Source organism: Glossina fuscipes, unplaced genomic scaffold, assembly GCF_014805625.2.
Source record: "Glossina fuscipes isolate IAEA_lab_2018 unplaced genomic scaffold, Yale_Gfus_2 112, whole genome shotgun sequence".
Lineage (NCBI taxonomy): Eukaryota > Metazoa > Arthropoda > Insecta > Diptera > Glossinidae > Glossina > Glossina fuscipes.
The window spans coordinates 7,157,655-7,178,894 of record NW_023998455.1 but is presented as its reverse complement, the minus strand read 5'-3'; the positions used below and the strand labels follow the sequence as shown (position 1 = coordinate 7,178,894).

The following is a 21,240-nucleotide window of genomic DNA, read 5'->3' as shown; positions in this document are numbered from 1 at the left end:
AGTGTATGTCGCCAGAGATTATAAGCCAAAATTATCTGTGCACTGTATGAACCATGGTACTTATTGTACGTTACTAGCATGACCATCACTAACAATATTAGGAAAGTGGGTTAAGGACATATATGAAATACATTTTTATTATGCTCTCCCTCCGACTGCCGACTAGCACCTCAATTAAATAAAAATTGTGTTATAAACAAATTTTCGATAAGTTTCCACCCTAATGTCTCTATATATTTAGTTAGAAGTATACACATGCGCTTACCACATCAATAATGCTTTGTATTCGTTGGCATATAAAATAAAGCCAAAGTTAATAAATAATAAAAATTTATGAAAATTCTAATAAAGCTTTTCACGTAAATGAAGTGAGTAATATAGCATGTAATGCCTTTAAACACGCACACACACATATATGCAGACATTTTAATACAATAACACCAATTATTTATAATGATTGCTTTTTAATGAAAAACTATGACTTTTCGAATATTTTATATTCGATAATTAATAAAAATATACAACTGCAACAACAAAAATCTAATAAAACAAAATTTATTTATTGCGATTATTGTGAATTTTTATTACCATTTTTTCTGTTTTATTTTTTCATTTTCATTACTTACCAAAAAAAAAAAAGTAAAAAAAAAAAAAAAATATAGGGTAATAACAAATTTATAACAAAAGGTGTGTTGAAAGTAATTTATGTTTTCACAAACCTCTAAAAAAAAAAAACTAAAACAGAGTAGCGTTGAGATAGCTAATGAATCGTAAATATTGAAGTTTGATTTTTATATAAATTGTATTGTTTTCTGGTTTTCCATAAACTAAAGATTTAACCGAAACACGTTACAAAATATTTAAATTAATATTTTCTTTAATCCTAAATTATTTATTATTACTTAACTGGAAATGTTATAATCGGACAAGGCCGAACATTGAGTACCCAAAGCCACTTCGTTTAATACAATTCGTCACTTATTTCCGTGAAAAGTACGAGCAATTATTATCCTTCTTCATCAGATTCTTTATATAAGAGGATACACTCTCATGACATGAGCTCATTTAATCAACTCACTTAACATAAGGGCATAAGAGCCAGCAGGGAAGAGGAAATATGTGCAATAAAGCGCAGAAGAAATGCGTACGCTCTTCTGCTATGTAAAGGCTTCCATCCTCTTGTCCTCCTATCTTCTCATTGTCTTCCTATTCTCTCGCTGTAAACTCCCCATTCAATTTCGCCCCTTTTTAAGGGTATAGAAACTAGAGATGGGACTTATGTCTCCCAAACTCAGTAGAATTAATTTCCATGTCAAATTAGTCTTATAGACCGACCCTTCATCAAGAAATATTAAAAGTCAGACTCACTGGCCTTTTGAAAGTTGAATTTTCGCAGTTCCGGTTATAAGCTAGAGAGCTTAAAAAATTTTCCCTTGCAAAGCTTGTTTTCATCATAAAAGCAATAACGAAACATTAATATTATTATTAGTGATTTTCGCTGAAAATTCTTACAAATTATAATATTTTTCAAACTAAGGTAAGGGGTTTGTTCACAAAACCGGTTCGATGTAATCGATTTGTAATAGAGTTACCCCTTGAGCCAAAACACGTTAGTGAACCAAATATAATTCCAAAATTTGTGACGGACAGACAAGCTTACAATAAAAGATGAGTCCATCTTAAGTTCTTCTGGATATTACACATATCCGTGCAATGCTAATCCTACTGTACTGCGATGTGGTGCAGAAGGGTACAAAAATTGTAAAAAAACTAAATTTAGAGAAATTTTTCTTAAAACTTACTTATCCAGCGACAATTGCCAGTTAAAGTGAGGTTTCCTACGTTTGGGTGACCAGTCCGGGCTTAAAAGATTACTAGTCCATGAGCTGCCATCTTGTGAGACTGAGTGGCGAATAACTGGAACAAAGTCTGCAAATATTTTCATGCATGGTAGAGTAAAACAAAGAGAAAGTATGGATAAAATTGTTTCTAATTTTAGAAAATTAAAGCCAATGAAAATTCATTTTTAAACCTCAATTATCATCAATTAAGTTTTATTTAAAGTAATTACATTAATTAGATGTAATAAGGATATAGTTTTATGTATTTTATAATTTGTTCTTTGTAAGCAAGATGCACAATTAGACGATTACATGTAACATTATACGAGACAAACACCAGTTGATATAAGCGATTCTCTCTCTACTTGTTTTGTGTTTGTTTATCTTTTCACCAATTTTTGCTTATCTTTTCACTTTATGTTCCTTTTAATTAGTGTGTTATGTTATTGTACATGTTGTATTAACTTTTCATATATATATATAGATGTACACATATATATATACATATATATATATGTTAGTGTCTCCCTTGTTTTATGATATTTCTGTTTAATGCCTATTCATTGCAGGACAATTGGCGCATAGTAAATGTGGTTTCTATAACACAAAAGGGAATATGAGCGTAAATTAAATTTAATTAATTATCTGATAATACACATATATGAAAATCATGCACAAATATTTTTTTATGAAATTTATGAACTTATTAAAAAATTGAAACGATAATTAAGAAGAATAAAAGAATAAAAATCCAAGCTATTAATGAAGTATAAAAAAAAAAAATATATAAAATATATATAAAAAATTGCATAAAAACAGAAAATTATTAGAGAAAGAGTTTTAAAAAAAACTAATCTTGCTTGACTTGCTTTTTACTAAAAAACATTCCGCTTACCTAGAGGTTTTATTTTTAGTTATTTATATATATGATAACAGCGTAATTGTTACGTAAGAGTAAGTAGTGTCAACTAACTGCTTCCTATTGCATCTATTAAGGATTGTTTAAAAATTCGGTCAAATTCAGTCCTATGTTGAATACGAAAGAAGTAAAAATGGAGACGTTCGAGCTAATCCGCCGTCATTCACCTCACAAACCAATTGCATAAGAAATTGCAAAGTTTGGATTAATTAAGCAGAAGTCAAAAGCGTAATTTGTCACAAGTCGTAGATTATTATCGCTTTTAAAAAAAATCAATTAAGACATGCGGTCCGGCCTCTCCCGCTTTCTAATAAGAAAGCCTTTAAGCAAAGTGTCAATGTGCCATTTCATGTCCGTGAACGTATCAACAGTGTACGTACGGTGCTCAGAGGCCTCATAACCAATCCTACCAGTGATCCCCTAATGCCTTTTTTTTTTGTGAATTGCAAGCGGAAGCCCCATTCTTCTGCGATGGTCTTCAAATATCAAACAAAAAACTATAGTTCTCATGCAAAATGAAATGAAATGTTTTGAGCGAAAAACCATTAGCCAAAAAAGTTGTATAACAAATAATCGTACCTGGTGTGCGAAAACCTTCTTGTATTTTATATATTTCGTTCAATTCCCGAGCACTGCACAATGGTGTATCGACTTGTGTGGTTTCATTAAAGCGCGCATAGTCGATTTCATAAGCCTGGCAATCTTTATTGTAAACTACTACAGGGTCGAAACGATGACCCCACAAAATTTCTGTGTTAATATAGCTCGATCTAGCTTGAGCCGATTGCCCTGTTGACTCTACCGTACCCTCCAAGATTACGACAATTTCAAATTTATCGTGTAATAAATCCGTCGCAGACATATTATATAGCGGCGAGTTCTCATCGATCTTGTGTTCGATGATCATGGGCCATATGAAGAATAAATCGGAACCACATTCATCTGCTCCAATATCAAGTTCGGTAAAATGTTGAGTCATTACTTCGCCCTCCTTGGTGGTGCGCGTACGTATTAATTGAGCCCTAACCCCAGCACCAATGATATGCGATTTACGCATGTCACCCACTCGGAACATTAACGTCAAACAACCATCGCGTTGACAGATCACAGCATGCTTGGAGAATAATAAAGTTTGAGCTCGTTGCTTGGCTCGTGTCATTTTCGCAAACACAATACCCGCCATAAAGGCGGACGACATAACGCCATAAATGGATTGTATACACATCATAAATATCGCTTCCGGACATTCTTCGGATGTCGTGCGCATACCATAACCAATCGTATGTTGCGTTTCAATTGAGAAGAGAAAGCAAGAGGTAAAACAATTTTAACTAAAACACTTGGCTTCCCCCCCTTTTCCCTAAAAAAAAAAAAAAAAAAAAAAAAAACCATCAATGAATATTCTGCTTACACCAATTACCTTAAAACTTTACCTTGATTATCGGGCATATGCAAATCTTCCAGATCGCCATGGGTGTACATGATCAACCACCACAATACCGCGAACGAAAGCCACGATAATATAAAACTCATAGCAAAAGCCAACAACGTCCAGCGCCATTGTGAATCCACGAGAGTGGTGTACATGTCTTGCAAAAACCGCAAACGTCGACGGGTTAAATTTTTTTGGATAACATTACAGTCGCCATTCTTGAACACTGCACGCCTGCGCACTTTGCGCATACTACCAGGGCGAAAATTACGCGATCTGTAAAATGTGTGTGAATGTAGTGTAGCTCTGTACTCATTAGTAGATGCGAAATTGTGTTAGAGCTTGTTTGTCATTCGAGCCAAGTAACAGCTCGAAGGCCAAAGAGTAACAGAATTATATTCGATCGCGACCTTATCTTTTATACCCCCCATCATTGGTACGAGGTGCAGCTTTTTTTCATTTTCCTAGAATTTCCTAGAATCCCATCGAAAATTGAAAAATAGTAGATATATGTTTTCGAATATTTAATAACATTGAGCGGGCGTGGCTGATTTTTGGAGAATTATTTTGTGGGAATTTGTATCATGTATGTGTGTAGTTCACGAGCAATGACCAAAAGAAGCGGAAAGCAAACATGTCATTACTTTCCGTTACGCAGACATGTGGGCATTGTCCAAACTCTTTTTTGCAAATTTATGGGCGATATGTTCCTTTTCGCGGCCAGAAGAGTGCTTACAATAGAAATTGTACCGATGGAGAGACAGACGAACATGCCTATATCGGCTCAGAACTTTATGCTAATCATGAACCTATATAATTTGTAGTTTCTCTGAACTTTACTGGCGGCCGTTGCAGGACGCATATGCGTGACAACATGAATATACCTCGGTATAGATTTGAAAAGCAAGATTAGTTATCGCTCGACTAAAACGCAAAGACAAATAATTTTGAAAAACATAAGCAAAATAGTAAATTTTGTCTACAGCCCTAGCATATGCTGTACAATTTCTTTAATGCTAAACAAATATGTGGATTGTGTTTGTGTGGAGAACAAGGTGTAGATGATATCTTTAATCGTAAAGATTTTTTATGTTCAACAACACATTTGGGGGACTTTATGCAAATATTATCAAAGCTAATTAACACTATGTCTGTGTTCAATGTCAGACACTTTGTAAGTATTATGACTTAATTGATGCAAAAAAAAAAAAAAAACACAGCTGCATGTCTAGCTTACTATGAATTATAAAAAACAAAAACTTTAAATTAAAATAAACCGAATTAAAATAAAATCGCAATTGCCTATCGGCAAGAAGGAAATTTTGACAGTTTGTTTGCCAAATTGCCAAACTAATATGTAATTAAATTCAACTGTAATTAGCATAAATAAAATGAGAGAACGAAAATTTTATTCGTCTTTGAAAATAAAAATTTGAAAAGTAAATTATCTGAAAACTTTAAATACGCATCAATTTAGTTTCAATATTCAAGAAAAGGTAAAAAAATATTAATTAAAAAATAGTTACAGAACTAATTTACATAAAACATTTCCTCATTACAAGCTTCATACACATCAGTAAATCGAAAACCGACCCGACAATAAGTACCGAATTTATTAAGATCACTTCTGACATATAAACCCACATATCAAAACAGCTCTGCATATATGTATGTGTGTGCATATATACAGTCACAGCTGTCCGCAATAATCAGTTGCTTGAGCAAAATCTGTTTGCTTATATCCGAACACATGCTTGCTTTTTTTTCTTTTTTTGTATAAACTCAACAGCGACATTCAACTTGAACTGAGACATGTGTGTGGTTTTCGCTTAAACATTAAACTGTCACTAGCTGTTAAACAAAATAGATCATTACAATAAACACACATTTCATGTAATGTAATAGTTTTGTAATAATCTCGATATCTCTTGCTAACGATGATAATTATGTCATTACTTCATTATCATTTCTATTATTTATATATAATTATTATTAGTAATGTTACTAGTAAAGGAGATAAATAATATAAACAAGGCGGTGCATTGCAATGCTCAAAATATTAACTGCCTTTCTAGCTCAGACCCTAGAATTTGGGCTTTCAGTCTTTGAAGTAGATTTTACACCAGCGGTGCTTTGTGCATAAAAAACGCCTTCAAAATAATCGCAAATGCCCAGTGGACATGTTCTTTTATTAATGTCTGCTATTAAACTGCGATCCCCGGACCGAAAAAATGTCATGCGATGTTCAAATAATCTATCAACTAATAAGTTTATAGCATGATATATATACGCAATTCATAAACTGATGATCGGGATGTGATAAAACTTTGATATATTGTGTTTCGCGATTGGTCTTAGCCTTTAAAAATCGTATGTCATCCTACGAACTTATTGAATCACGCCTTATTCTGTCTTCTCTTCATTCCTTTTCCTTGATTCCGATTTTTCGGCGGAATAGGCCGCCATCTTTGAAGAACTGGCATTGGAATCTCTTTCATAAACTTTTCATTTCTTAGCAGAAATGCTCAGTTGTTTCGATACTCTCTCCGCTTCGTAGGTATCTATGTTGCTTTAGCATTCTTTTGCTTGGAAACGCTTTCAAATGACAACATTTCTTTCAGCTTATCATCAATTTTGTTTTTCTCCGTAATAACGGAAAGCTTGAAGCCAATGGTGTAGTGACGTTCCACCTTAAGATCAGGCAAAGTAATGTAGCCCTTAGTTAATCCTTTTACATCTGCTATCTGAAGGTCGAAAATACCCTCCATTTCATTGTTGATTGTCATTCGAGGGGATAACTTAAAGCACAAATTACACGCCCAGTTAGAACACCCTATCCTTGCTAATCTCAGTCCGTGTTTTAGTAGGGAGATTAAGAGAATGTCACTCTTGACTAAAGTAAACTAAAGACGAAAATTTTGGTTTTTTTTTTTTTTTTAATGCATTCTTGGGAGACAATTTTCAAGTTCTTTAAGTTTGTTAGGATTGTGGTGTAGTTTCGTTAACGAAACACGTTCTTGAACTTTTTAAACTATATTGGAATCAAGTCAAATAATTGGAAATTAATTTACTTAGATTGTCTACTAATTTGTTATACTTTGTTTTAATAACCGGATTTTTATTAAATAATTCCATTTTTTCTTTTTTAATAAATTTTCATAGCTTGATCGCCTACACCGATCGCACGTTCTTTGCAAAGAGCGGGGAAAAAAAACGCTACATATGTCATAATATGTTTATTAAAAACGTTCGTATATCTGTTGTTGTTGTTTTTATTGTTGTTTTTGTTTTTCTTAGTCTTTCTTTTATCGTTAACAATAGCATATATTCTTTTATAATTTCTTAATTAATTGCTTTTGCTATGTGACTGTCACATATATTTGTTAAACAATTTATGGCGTGAACTTTAATTAATTTATTTAAGTTTTAATTAATTTCATATTAATCGCATTAAGAGTCACAAGTTGAATAGCATACTTGACATTATTGCTCATTTCGTTTCATTCAAGCTACGATCAATTTATTGATAAGCACGCAACTAAGAGGATCGCGTTTTGAATAACGAAGGTTAGAGTTTACCATACAGTTAGCGCTTGTATCGATAGATTAACCTTAACCGAATTTTGAATACATTGCAGATAACTTTCTTTTTTCACCTTGAAAGGTAAAAAACATTCAGTTACGTCCTGTCCCGTTTCGGTAATAACTCATCCCGCTAATCGGGCTTGCAGTTGCAAGTGAAGCGTTAACGACTGTCCCGACATAACTATAAAGCTCCTTTTATCTGTTATAGTGGAAGACATTTTACATTCTTGCCAATGAATTTGTGGATCCTTTCAAAGCCTCATAATAAATACCACCACCGCCAGACTGCGAGGCTGTTACCGAAGTGCCGCGCATATATTGACGCCGCCATTGATTCGTTAGGTTACTATGATGATCATCCCTATCGTGAAGAGGTTCCTCCTCAACATCTCTTAACACATGTACATCCGTCAAAGGTTTATGCATTTTAAGAATACACGAAATCCTTTACTCAAATGTGGATATTATCGCACTATTCCCGTTAACGTTTTAAAGGTTTCAAATTGTAAGTCGCACTGAAATTTAATTTAAAGTTTTCGTGAAATGACATTCAATCGTAGTTAGTTCCTATATAGTTTGCTTGAGAATTATTTTAGCTAAATTATTTGTTTAAAAAATTTTTACCCTTTCGCAAGTGTTAATTAATATCAATTAAAGTCTCCCTAAGTCATATTAGTTAAAAAATTTCAATTTTTTTTTATTTATTTATTTATTTATCTTATTGACATATTTCATCATTATCCACTGATCGATTTAGTTGATGTATTTAAAGATTCAAATATATTTTTAAAGTTAACATTTTCTCGTACATAATGATTAAAAGCTTATTCCACTGCTTAAACGAACCATTTATGTACACACTTAAGTTAAATGTATAATAAAAAACTGAAGATAAGACAGTTTTTCTCGCCATTAAAACGTATTTCCTCCTATTGTTTACTAATTGGAAAAACAAATCAGAAAACTGTATTCGGGTGTCACCGAATCTTTATGTACACTAAATCCACTTTTGCCTTAAAAGGTAATAAAATAGAGCAAAAAAATAAATTCTTATATTCTATAGCGTTGGATGGGCGTGGTTGATATTATCCATTATTACGCGGGCCTTTCATCGAGATATCCTTTGCACTGTATCTTAATTTTTTGGACGGCAGAATGCTTGGCACAAAAATTTTATTAACAAGTGAATGGACAGACGGACGGATAGATAGCCGGACAGGCGAAATGGACATAGATAGATTCCGAATTAGATACCGACCAAGAATAGATACGCTTCATGGGGATTTGGAAACACCTTTCTGAACCTTACAGACCTTTTACAGACGAACGGCAGTTATAGAAATTATTTACACGCATGCATTAAGTAAAAGCTATACACAACGTAATTTTGCATGGAGTACTAATAATTCCGTATTCCATAACCACCACAGAAGGATAAGGGTATAGTGATATTGGAAAAATGCTTGTAATGTAGCTTCAAAGGCTGCGACGCATGCACACACCAATGCAACATAAGCAAGACATCAATTTTACGTAGAGGCGAGCCTGCGCTCATTGTTCGGATAGAACATAATGAAAGCATGACGTAAGCAAAAGGGCTAACATGAGCTAACATGAGCGCCCTTCCGTGCAAAATAGCCCGAAGAGCCTTTCACTTTCCATACACCAATCGTATATTGTAGCATATGTAGTCTCGATACGATGTTTTTGCAATTGTTCTTGTCATAAAAACATGGCGCAATGGCTTTGTTAAGGAAGAACCGTCTTAAGGCTCTGAACTAAAAGGAAGGCTCTGAATTAAAAGCATCGACAATTTCAACGCTTAAAAATTTGGAAACGAATCGAAAAGGATCAATCTCTTGATATATGTAATATTGGTCACACAACACAACACAACACAAACAAAGAAGAAATTTGTCACGAAGTCTGTCCTTTTGTAGAAAGCTTTCGAGCCGGCAGAAAACAAGCGGACGACTCATGAAATGAGGGACATGCTCAAATCAAAACGGATCAAAAATGCCTACACTTTGCAAGAGATCCGATGTCCAGTCATTGCATATATTTGTTATATCCGATATGCACTCTGTCATGAAAATAATCAGAAACGAAAAAATTTAAAAATCGCTGATGCTCTTTACAAGGTATAAGCGGTACTAAAAATTCCCTCATTCTACAAACTGCGATAATGATGTCAAACATGAGATAATTTACAACCTGACATAAGTTGTTAAAATTTTATCATATTTTACATATAAGTATGTATTTTTAGCGTTTGTTGCTTAATTTTATTACAATTTATTTATGGAATTTCTGGTTTAGTTTGTTTTTCAACTTTACCTACAACTCGCTTGGCGTTGGAAAGTCTTGCTATTCTGTGTTAGTCCATAGAGGGTGCTCGGACGATTAGGTATTATTGTGATTGGATAGGACTGAGGATTACTGAAAACGCTGTCCAATGAATCTGGTTCAGGTTCTATGGTAATCTGGCGCTGAAAACGTCCCGGATCGGCTAACGGTTCTAAAGCTGATTTGTCCGAGGTGGGAGTATCTTTACTCTCGCTCTCGGTAGAAGTGGAAGAATTGAAAAATTTTGCACGCATTTGCTTTAAAAGATCCATGTTCCCATGGAACAATCTGAAAAGAAAAAAAAAAGCATTTTTTTTTTTTTCCTTTTTTTTTAATTTAGTATATAGTTTAGAGAAGAAATATTGTGTAAAATGCTATCAAGTTTTCAATACATGAACTTTTCTCAAAGTAAATCTAAATTCTCACTCTTCTCTAATATAATTGTTACTACTAGTGCTAGTATTACTGCTGCTATCGTCACTTAGGCACTTGACTTACTATTGACATAAATACGATTGCTTGCCTTCTTATTTTATTTATTTTATTATAAAACATGGCCATATATAAATGTATGTTTGTTTACTTGATTTTTTTTTTATTTTTTTGCCTCCACATACGAAGAGGTTTTGATTGCTTAAAAAAATTGAAGTTCATTTAAGTATCGCTGGAAAAATTGTAAAAGCTTAAGTAATATTTTGAGTTTATTATCAAGGAAAAAAAAACTGCGTCAATTGAAAACTACTGCACCCCCTTTTTTTTTCTTTTTTTTTTTGAGAAATGTATTGAAAAAAATTCATGTCAGTCGGAGATTTACGATTTTAATTATCTACATTACGACGACATCTTACATGTCTATAAAGACGTGCTTAGAATTTATGGCGATACCAAGCTAAGATATGAAATGAGCGGCTTACGGTTTTAATTAATTTCAAATTAAATTTAATTTGAAACTAATCGCGTTAAATATGAAACGTCATGAACGTCATGCGTTTGTTTATACACCGCTGAACATTACAAATATTTCTAAAGCGTTGCGCAAAAATTATTCCATGAATCATTTTACAATTGCAAGAAAGGACTGAACAATGAAGTCTGGCATCGAAAACAAAATCTTGAAAATGTCAGTGAAATCTTATCAAAGGGTTGCAAATAACCATTAAATATTAATTACCCAGACACATGAGTATATAAAGCGTCGGTTCTATGGCCAGTGCTTTATTATTTAACAAAAAAAAAAATGTGTAGTGCGCAACGAACGACCATTTTTAGAAAACACATCTTTACACCGGTTCGCTTGGCACAGTTATTCACGTAACGACTTTTCAAAATCACTCCTTAAATGGGCAACGGTTCAAAGGACCGGTACAGTTTCCTTAAAATATGTCAGAAACGTGCGCCATGTAGGTTGAACGCAAGAACACAGAACGGACATACAGACAGACAAATTAAGATCGTAGAATGATTCGCAATCGATCGTTATAATAAAACGCGGGTCTGCGGCAAGTCCTTCTGGGTGCTGTATACAAACTTAATGTACGTTTACATTACAAGTTGTGTAGGGCATAAAATGCGTAAGAAGAACGAACCGAGGAAAATCTTTTTCTATAGAGTAGTTGATCTAAACTATTATCTAACGTAGTGTACAAAAAACTTTTTTTTGTCGAAATAAATTTTGGGTTTCGAGATACTATAATTAAAGGGTTTCATGTATAATACCTACCTTAGGTTGTGGGTACGAGCTGATAAGTTAGAAGAAATTCCGCTGAAGTTAATAAGGTTTTCTTACATGATTTCATAAAAATTACTTCCGTTTGTTTAGCGCATTATTTCCGTTTGTTTAACGCTTACAAGTTATTTAAGTTTCCTTTTGAATGACCTTGACCTTGGGAATTAGTTTTGGAATTTTTTCCTCTTTTTTGTTTTTTGTTTAAGTTCCTTGTAATAAAATTTTTAAGGGATTGATTAAAAATGATTTAAAGCATTTATAGATAACGAGAACGAATTTAGTTTGTTTTTAAAAAGTTTTCATTTCTTTTTTTGTTATTGACTTAGTATATAAACTAAATATCGCAAATGACGCGAAAATGAATACAAGTAAAAATTTAAAGAAAACTAAACGAAAAAACATTAGGTTTCGTTTCTCACTTCATGAAAACTTCGAAATGTTCGTCAGTTGACTTTTGGGTTAACACTTGTATGCGAATTTAATTTAAAACATTTTCTTAATAATAAAAACAAATATATAAATATATAAATATTAAATTATTAAATGTTGTACTCTAGATCAACACACACGATAATGTAATAAAAAATACGAGTACATTAAATCTTTATTGTTCGTTATTATTTTTTATGATTTGCTACCGTTATATTATGAAGATTTAATTTATGATTTATTTAGACACACACAATGCTTAGAGGAGGCGCTCGAACGGTCTAACAAAAACACCACACATGTCGTTATTCCGGACGTTAATAAATGACAACTGATACACAACTGATCGTTTAACTAGTGCCGTGTACATGATCCACGTTATAAAGAGAATTCAGACAAAATAAAAAAAATAAAAAACGAAAGAATATAAAAACAGAAGAACTTATTTGCAAACATATACAGACATATAGAGAATTTTAGAATAGTCGGAGGTACGCGGATAAAGAGTAGAAAACAAAAATACAAGCAAACAAATGAACGTAGAGTTGAACAACAATCAAACCGATGCGCCATCAAACAGTGAAATAAAAATGCTGTGGATTGTAAATTCTACACACAATGCAAACAATAATAGCTGTGTGTGCGCGGATGTATTTACCTTTCAACATTTATACGCCACCATGCACATACTCTCTCTTACATTCACTAGACCTACGCTTAGCTATTTAGCTATTATTGAGAGCAAACACAATTTTTTACTTTTCACCTAACAATTAAAATTGAGTTTTAATAACAAAAAATCATATGGAAATTGTTTAAAAATTCAAATATAAAAATAAATAAAAAAAAACTTTTTTGGGGGCGCGGCCCGTCATTAAACACCCTAGACTACTTCGTTTAATGCAGGCATTTTTCAACTTTCTTCCCAAAATAAGGTGTTACGGGTGGGAAGTGGTGGAAAAAGTCGCCCGATCCGAGCCATTTTCAGTGGCGTTCGTGCTTGCGCCAAAACACGTCGATGTACCAAATTCCATTAAAATATCTCAAAAATTGCGCCCTGTATGTTGAATGCAAGGCAAACATGCGGACACACGGACATACAACCTTAGCTCGATGCAAAAAGTGAAAGGTAGGTCTATCTCAAACTCTTCTGAGTGTTGCATACATCCGCTCAAACTTAACATACTTTCGTACCTCGAGTGATGCAGGCAGTGAGAATTTTGCCAGGAAACGCAAATTTTTAACAAGAAATCAAATATCAGACAACATTTTTAACGCAATAAGAAGATAATAATAAGGTGGTTTGAATATTATAGTCAGCTCGCGACCACAATTGTAATTCTCGTCACCTGCAACGAGCATTTTTCAATGCCTAAAGTTTAATGAAATTAGTCGCGTATGCGCATATAGAAGTGGACTTTAGGTAGCGCTTGAGGGAGCTTTTGATAAGGAAAAAATAAATAAATTTTTTGAGTAGAGAAAGTAAGCCGACTATCGTAATACGCGCCAACTCAGAAGTCAACAGTTGATCTTTATTCGCTTTCTATATACAAGCAGTTGAAAGTTAGCGGATTTGTCTCAGGATTATGAGATTTTGAGCTTTCATAATCTAAATCAAATAAAGTCTTCAAGTTGGTAAATTTTCTAATTGGGCATACACCTACTGGGCTGTGTCCCTTCTTCTTATCTTTCTCGCTTTCCCCAACTTCTTTCTGACCAACACCAGGCTACACATACCGTGGATATCCCCGGAGTCTTCGGTCATAAGACAAGCAGAAAAACACAAAATAAGAAGTAAACGAACCTTCATTCTGCTATGGTGGAACTAAAATATACATTTTTGATCGATATATGGCGGAGAGCTTTGCGATTTGCGATAAATATTCTGAAATGACTCACAGATAGGAAAAAGCTCTTATAGAAGGGTTTATAAAGGTCTTATAATAATCTTAAGCCCAAGGAAATAAAAGCAAAGAATAAAAGTGGAAAGCGTACTAGCAGCTAACTATTGGTTCTTCTTCTTTTTCTTCTTTCTTCTTCTTTCTTTTTTTGATTAGTTTAGCCACTTGAATAAAGTTCAATACCTTAATACTTGAAGTTCTCCGAAAACTTAAGTATTATTATTATTACTATATTTCGCCAGAGAAATACAAGTTGATGCCCTGATGACCTCAAAGAATTACCGTCTAAGGCTATCGAATTTTCATTGAGAACTCTACCGCGTTTGAGATTTGAGCCCACGTTCATTGAATTATTAGTCGAGATCCTTTGTCTATTTGGTCACTTAGGTGGATAGGGATGGGTGCTACAAACACTGACATTGACTGGTAATCGTCGTGGTACCTTTACTTCCGATCACCTTATTTGCTTTGACTTGTACTGCAAAAAGAAGATGAACTTAAGTGAAAGCAGGAATGTGAAGGAAAAATTTGTTCTCAGAAATGTTTTCTTTAATACATAAATTTTTTCTTTTTCTTAAACACTTGGATTTAAAAAAAAAAAATAAGCGACATCCTTGATATTTAATCATACTATTCATAAAAATAATTATTCTTTATCTCTTCCGTCATCTGCTTCTTTTTTTTTTTTAATTCGAAGCAATGTCAACGCATCAATGTGAGCGTGTGTCTATGTGTGTGTGTGTGTATGGATGTATGTATGTATATATATATATAGTACATAAAGGTAACCACGGCCATAGATAACGCTGTACCGAACTTTTGATAACCACTCGTTGGGAATGGTTTTACTTACCGTACATTCAAAAGCATAGTTATTTTGTTTTGGATATCAGTGAACATGTGACATGCTGGCAGATATTTAGATTTTTCATAAACGAAACGGCAGTGGCCGCTCGACAATGGCATTCTCATTTCTCATTTCATTTTTTTTTTTTTTTCAATTTTCTTTTATTATTTTATATATGTTTGCATGTATGCCTAATAGTGCGTTTAGTGAATACAATCCACAATTGAATATTAAGCAGATCCAAAAAATATGCAATGAAAATGCGAAAATTTTCTTTTAAACAGGAACAATATGTAAATACGGAGGTCTAACTCGTTACCCTCAAGCGCTAATAGAATATGTCGTAGGTAATATTAGAGGGAGAGAGATATGAATAATCGTATCCTTCTTCTTCCTCCTCCTTTTTATTATAATCAAATTCTGCGAAGTTTCCATATATGTTGTCCTTGCTTTCATAGCAAAAGCATTACTAACACAACCCGAAGGGAACGAATAACAATAGAGTTGTTACTTGTTACTTCTTCGAAAGAGAATGAAAAAGAATAGAGAAACCACTCGTGACTTTTATTGGTTGTAGAGAAAAATATTAAGAAGACGATCAGGGACAGGTAAGGAGCTTTTTTTCACTATTTGTTTGCCATGAACTCGACAAGCTGGTTTTTCGCTTTATTAGAAAAATTACATGGTACACAACCATGCACACAGTTTTTGTTACGTAGACCATTATACACAAGGACATGTAAATAGTTTCTTCTCTGCTGTATGAGTTACGGATATATTGATGAGGTACGAACTCCAATTGTTCTCATTGTATATATGGTTCAGCGGTGTTTTTATTGATCGAGTATAAACGGATTTAACGAACGGTAGTTTGCTAAGAACCTCTACTAAAACGAAAAACAAACTTTCGGATTCGTAGCAAGCAATCACAAAATCAGGGGCCGGTATATAGCTGTCTACTATCGAATCGCTGTAACGAGTAGCTTACAACTACCGTTTTCTTCGATGGAACCGCATTTTCTTCGATGGAAAGCAGACAGAAAGTTTTTTAGAGTCAGTTCCCCATCGTTTTATTAAAAATTTGTTTTTTGCAAAGAGAAAATGGAACTGATGACAACTCTGTGCTCACTCATCCTCTTTGAGCAGACGAGTACTTTTAATAATTCATGTAAAACTTGTGTAAGAGTGAAATAACATAGGGGCGAGAATAGAAGAGAAGACGATGCATAAGCTTAACATTTATTGTTAAAAAATTTCCTTTCGGTTTCTTTTGTGACTAGAAATATTTTCAAAATTACCAGAGTTATTTTCGCTTATGTCCTAATTAAATTAAAAGGGACCCATGTAATATAACATAAGAAGAAGGGTTAATACAGGTGAACCTGTAAAGAAAAGATTTAAAGTTTTTTTTCGTTCCAACTCAAGAATGCTTGCTTCGATTTAGACGAACTTTTAGCTTAGTGTAGATGTAGAGTTTAGAGTGGAGTAGTAGTATCTCTAATTTACCATTGAGCGCACCAATGAAATCCAAGGTATTTACTTCGTCTTGATGGCATCGAAAAAGAAAGGAAATAAGCGGGAAATCTATTTCTGGCTTACAGGCAAGCGAAGAGCTTAAGGAGAGAATAAGTAGAATAGTTAGCCCTTTTCCATAGTAACAAATTATAAGACAACTCTCTTCGTCTATATTTTGTGGTTTTCACCAAATGCCTTCAGAAGAAGGAATTGTATCGCAAATCTTTCTGATTGTTTGCATATACCTAAATAGTTGGCCATTTTGCTTTGCTGGTTCACGCCTTTAAAGGCGACTTTAATTTTAGAAATTGCAAATATTTTTTAAACTTTCTTTTTTAAAAAACGGCATGAGTCTTAGAAAAACAATTCCGTGTATGTGCAGCTCTGGTTGATTTTATCTCGGCTCACTTCCGCTAAAGACGAAAACATCGTGTCGCTTAACCATGCGGCAAAATGTTTGCTTTTATAGTAAACACTAAATAACTTTTTTGGTGAGTGTGCGCAGAAAAATTATGCGCGAGAGCAGAGCAATACTGTAAGTTAATGAGACAATACATTGCAAGGACGAGTATAAAAACTTACCGCATATTTTATGCTGTTAGCGTACCAAACAGATATATATATATTTTTTAATTTTTATCGTTTCCAACACTTGTAGTACAGAAGTATATTAATATTGTACGGCTGTACAATACTAATATGGACTTGAGACTCACTCGCCTTTTATTACACCGACCGACTCAAAGTCAGTTTCTGAACCGACCTAAGCCTGTCTCCAGTCAATTCACCCGTCTACCCGCCTGTCAGATAGAACAGATCCGTCTTTTTTTCTTATGTTCAACATACAAGTCGCAATTTTAGAAATATTTTGAGGAAGTTTTGGACCAAGGACGAGAGCTATTGAAAATGGTTCGGATAGGACAACTTTTTCGACCACTTCTCATGTAACACCTTATTATATATTATAGCAAAGTGGTGTAGGGTATTGAATGATGGACCGTGGCCCAAAAAGTGTGCGTACAATTCAACTGAAAGGCAACTGGAGTAAACACTTCGCTCTGTGATTATTGCCAGGAACAAGAGAAACCTACGAGCTACATGGACAATAACTGATCAGACAACTAAAAATGCCTCTTATTAACTTATGATCTAGAAGGCTATTAACAGATTGGCGATTGAGATCGAATAGTTTTCTAAAGATAGACCAGCATTGTACACTTGAGATAGCCTCGATACACTGACGAAGGAGAAGTCGTTGAAAATTTTTTATTTTAATTTGTTTATCATTCTTTCGTTATTGATCGGATATCGTGTTAACTTTAAGGATTAGAATATAGAAACAGAGAGAAATAAATCTATCTTCTGGAAAGGAATCGATTTAAAACACAAGCAAGAAGATCATATTAGGCCAGGGCCTACTATTTTATTTTACACCACTTTGCATAATAGAGCTATTCCTTGTAATGATTTTTCATAATATTGCCCTCTGGGGGAAGGGTTCGAAGAAATAGTCCGAATCGACACATGTCGTGCCCGAACTGGTATTAAGTATTAAAGTTTTGTGATAGCCTTGACCCAACTCGATGCATGCGAACTGGCGTACAACACATGAACTTAAAGCGAAGTCACATGCAATAGCTCAACCTCGTCCCAATCCTCCAGATAAACAAATAAATGCCTCTTATGGCGCTTCTATCGAATGACTTCATTTTTCTTGTCCTAAAAATTAAAAGCTGAAGTCAATTTCTTTTCCATTATTTTTTTTTTTTTTTTTTCTTTTCTATATATTTCAGGCAATTGATTTTTATTTTTCAACTTTTTTGTTTTAAATATTTACTTGTTTCGCCAAAAAAAATGTAAACGATAATCTTACTCATCAAACCATAAACTAAATATTAGTAAACAAATGTTTTTTGGTTTTTTTTTTTTTTTGTTAAATTTTTATTCTAAATACATTTCTTTGTGTGTTTGCGTGTGTGTGTGTATATATCCATTTTTTTTTTTTAAAGTTATTGTCCATTTTGAAAAGAAAATTCCTAATATTAACTATACATAGTAAAAAGAAAATAACAAAAAATAATACCACAAGAGGTTTTATACATACACATACATATATATATATATATATATATATATATATATATTATACACAATTGTATCTAACTAAAACTGGACAATAATTTGTGAATTTGTTCATTGAGGTTAGGAAGAAGGAAGAAGAAGTAAAAGAAAAACTACAGGCAAGCAGTGCACAATAAATTCGTTTCAGTGTTTAATAAAATTAATTAAAGCTGCGATTCTATTTTATATTTAACTGTTGTATTTATACTAAGTGATTTGTCGGCGATTAATAAATGGAAAGTGTACGAGAGAGTTGATCTTTATCTAGTTTGAAGTTTTGCTGAGTTTGAATTTTTCTAAAAAAAACTGAACGTAGAATACCCTTTTACACGAATACAAGTTACGATTTTATGGCTTTTCGGATATATTCAGATTTCATATGGGATCGATCCGTTGTTATTCTTTAAAATTAAAATTTAAATTCATATAGTTTTCCTCTATTTTTGTTTTTTTTTTTCTCAATATTTAATGTTTACAATAATTACTTATGCTTAGCTTAAGCTCAATTTTTAAATATATTAAATACATTTATATAAAAAATATGGCCTTTTTCTGATCAATTAATTTTCTGTTAAAAAATAAAATTAAAGAATAAAAAATTAGTTTAGTTCCGTCCGTCCCCCCTATATATATTTTTGTATTATTTATTATATAATTTGACTTATTCAATTTTTCTTTTACTTGGATTTGGTTTTCTTCTTTTTACAAATATTTTATAAACTATCAGCACAACGAATCTCTGGGTAACTGATCTTGCTTTATGGAAAGACGTCGCGTATTAGAAACTTTTGTTTTTGCATTCTGCATTATTGTACTACTGTTATGATTATTGTTATTGTTATGGTTTTTGTTGTTATTATTGTGATGACTAATGGAATTTGTTTTCTCATTAATACTTTTATAGTTATTTGTAGTAATGGTTGGTATTATTTTCGAACCACCCATAGTAAATGACGGCGTGTTGTTGTTATTATTATTATTATTATTGTTATTATTTGTTAAGGGCTCCAAGTCAGCTGCCAGCAGATGACCATTGGGTATGGAATTAGATCGCATTTGTAAACGATTTGAATCTAAACTCTCATCACTGGCGGGCTCCATATGATCGACCAGTGACGAGGGCGAGGAGGATATGTGTTGCAGCAAACCGGCTGATAAGGCACGATCTGTAAGCAAACGAAGCAACTATTAATTAAACACAGTTGAAAGATTCTAATATCGATTATAGAATAGAAAAAAGTCTTGATGTCCTTCCGCATCATTCCTAGTTAACGTCCATCTTGTATTGGGCGAGTAAATTCTTAACAAGGAACCTATTCATAGAGATATCGGCAGATTATAGCTGACTCTGACTAACTCTTCGAGAAGTGTACGCGGATCTATTCCCCTATTTGCTAAGAACACCGAAAGAAAAAAATGTAAGAGTATTTTTTATCTTCAATAATAAGTGTTAGAAAATATTGTTATTATTACTATTGAGATCAGAGATCAGAAGAATATATGCTAGAACTAAAGTTAGATTCCCCACCATATTTATTATTGTTATTATAATTAACTTCGCCAGAGAAACATATTCTTAAAGCAATAGCATCCCCCACGAGCGTTGCGTTATTAGTCGAGATCCTTTGCCTGTTTGGTCACTCGGTCTCTGTTTTTTTACTAAAGTCGTACTTCTAGTAACGCAATGGAAACTGATCTTAAACATTTTTTACATGCACGGATTCTGGCGAAGAATAAGAAAATTGATTTAAAATTTATTAGCAGCGTCTCCGAATGCATAAAGTAAATTTCATTCGCTTAAACAAAGAACATAAGACTACTGCAGAGTAGAAAATGCGGGAAAGTCAGGAAACTCAGAGAGGCTAAAAAATAAATCAGTGATTCAAATGATGAGGAGATACTAACTGTCAAAGAGGCCGATAAAGAGGCCGAAAGAATAATCCACTATGCCCTTTTTGTCCTTTTCGATCAGCTGCTTAGTTTGCAAGACAGTAAACGTTGATGCAATCGGTACTAAAAAATTAAAAAACTTCTTTGGTCTCTTCACCTACCAAAGCCGGTTTTATTATTCTTGGCGTAATCGAGTTTGAGATCGTCCAATTCCTTAGCTGAACACAAGGGCGTATCCACGTCATAAGTATTGTTGAATAAGGTATAATCCACTTCGTATTCTCCAGTATCTTTACGGAATGATACAACGTTGACAAAACGATGTCCCCACAAAATCTCTGAAGGTAAATAGCTACTACGAGCTTGTGTTGTCATCCCCGTCGATTCAATAACACCTTCTGTAAAGTCCAGAGCACGTTATAAATTCTTGAAAAAAAAAAAAAAAATGTATATACATTGAGAACTCACCTAACATGCACACAACTTCAAAACGTTCCTTGAGCATATCGGAAGCTGATAACATGTACAAAGGACTATTACAGTCTATCTTATGCACTATGGTTGTAGGCCATATGAACATCAAGCGATCTTCACCGCCATCAGCACCAACTTGTAACTCTTGCTGATAGAAAGGTAACACTTCACCTTCTTTAGTAACCTAAAGTGAAGAAACAAATGTGATAAGAAA

General features: G+C 33.4%; 2 protein-coding genes across 8 annotated transcripts in view; both read right to left on the bottom strand.

Moving 5' to 3' along the window:
• Positions 1 to 1,972: 1,972 nt before the first annotated feature.
• Positions 1,973 to 12,653, bottom strand: LOC119639181 (ATP-sensitive inward rectifier potassium channel 11-like). Its single transcript, XM_038036446.1, is given in 5 exon segments — positions 1,973 to 2,438; positions 3,340 to 4,113; positions 4,194 to 4,468; positions 10,115 to 10,411; positions 11,844 to 12,653. Coding segments are annotated over 4 exon segments (1,371 nt in total). The 5' UTR covers positions 10,396 to 10,411; positions 11,844 to 12,653; the 3' UTR covers positions 1,973 to 2,397.
• Positions 12,654 to 19,382: 6,729 nt separating this feature from the next.
• The window catches only part of LOC119639622 (G protein-activated inward rectifier potassium channel 3), a 31,445-nt gene continuing 29,587 nt past the window's right edge, over positions 19,383 to 21,240 (bottom strand). For 6 of the 7 annotated variants that reach the window (XM_038037109.1, XM_038037114.1, XM_038037111.1 and 3 more), the window contains exons 4-6: positions 21,021 to 21,210; positions 20,714 to 20,950; positions 19,383 to 19,828 (exon numbers count right to left, since the gene is read on the bottom strand). In XM_038037109.1, coding sequence (XP_037893037.1) covers positions 19,386 to 19,828; positions 20,714 to 20,950; positions 21,021 to 21,210 — 870 coding nt within the window. In that variant the 3' untranslated portion in view covers positions 19,383 to 19,385. The remainder of the gene's footprint in view (positions 19,829 to 20,713; positions 20,951 to 21,020; positions 21,211 to 21,240) is intronic. The other variant, XM_038037108.1, reaches the window with a different exon arrangement.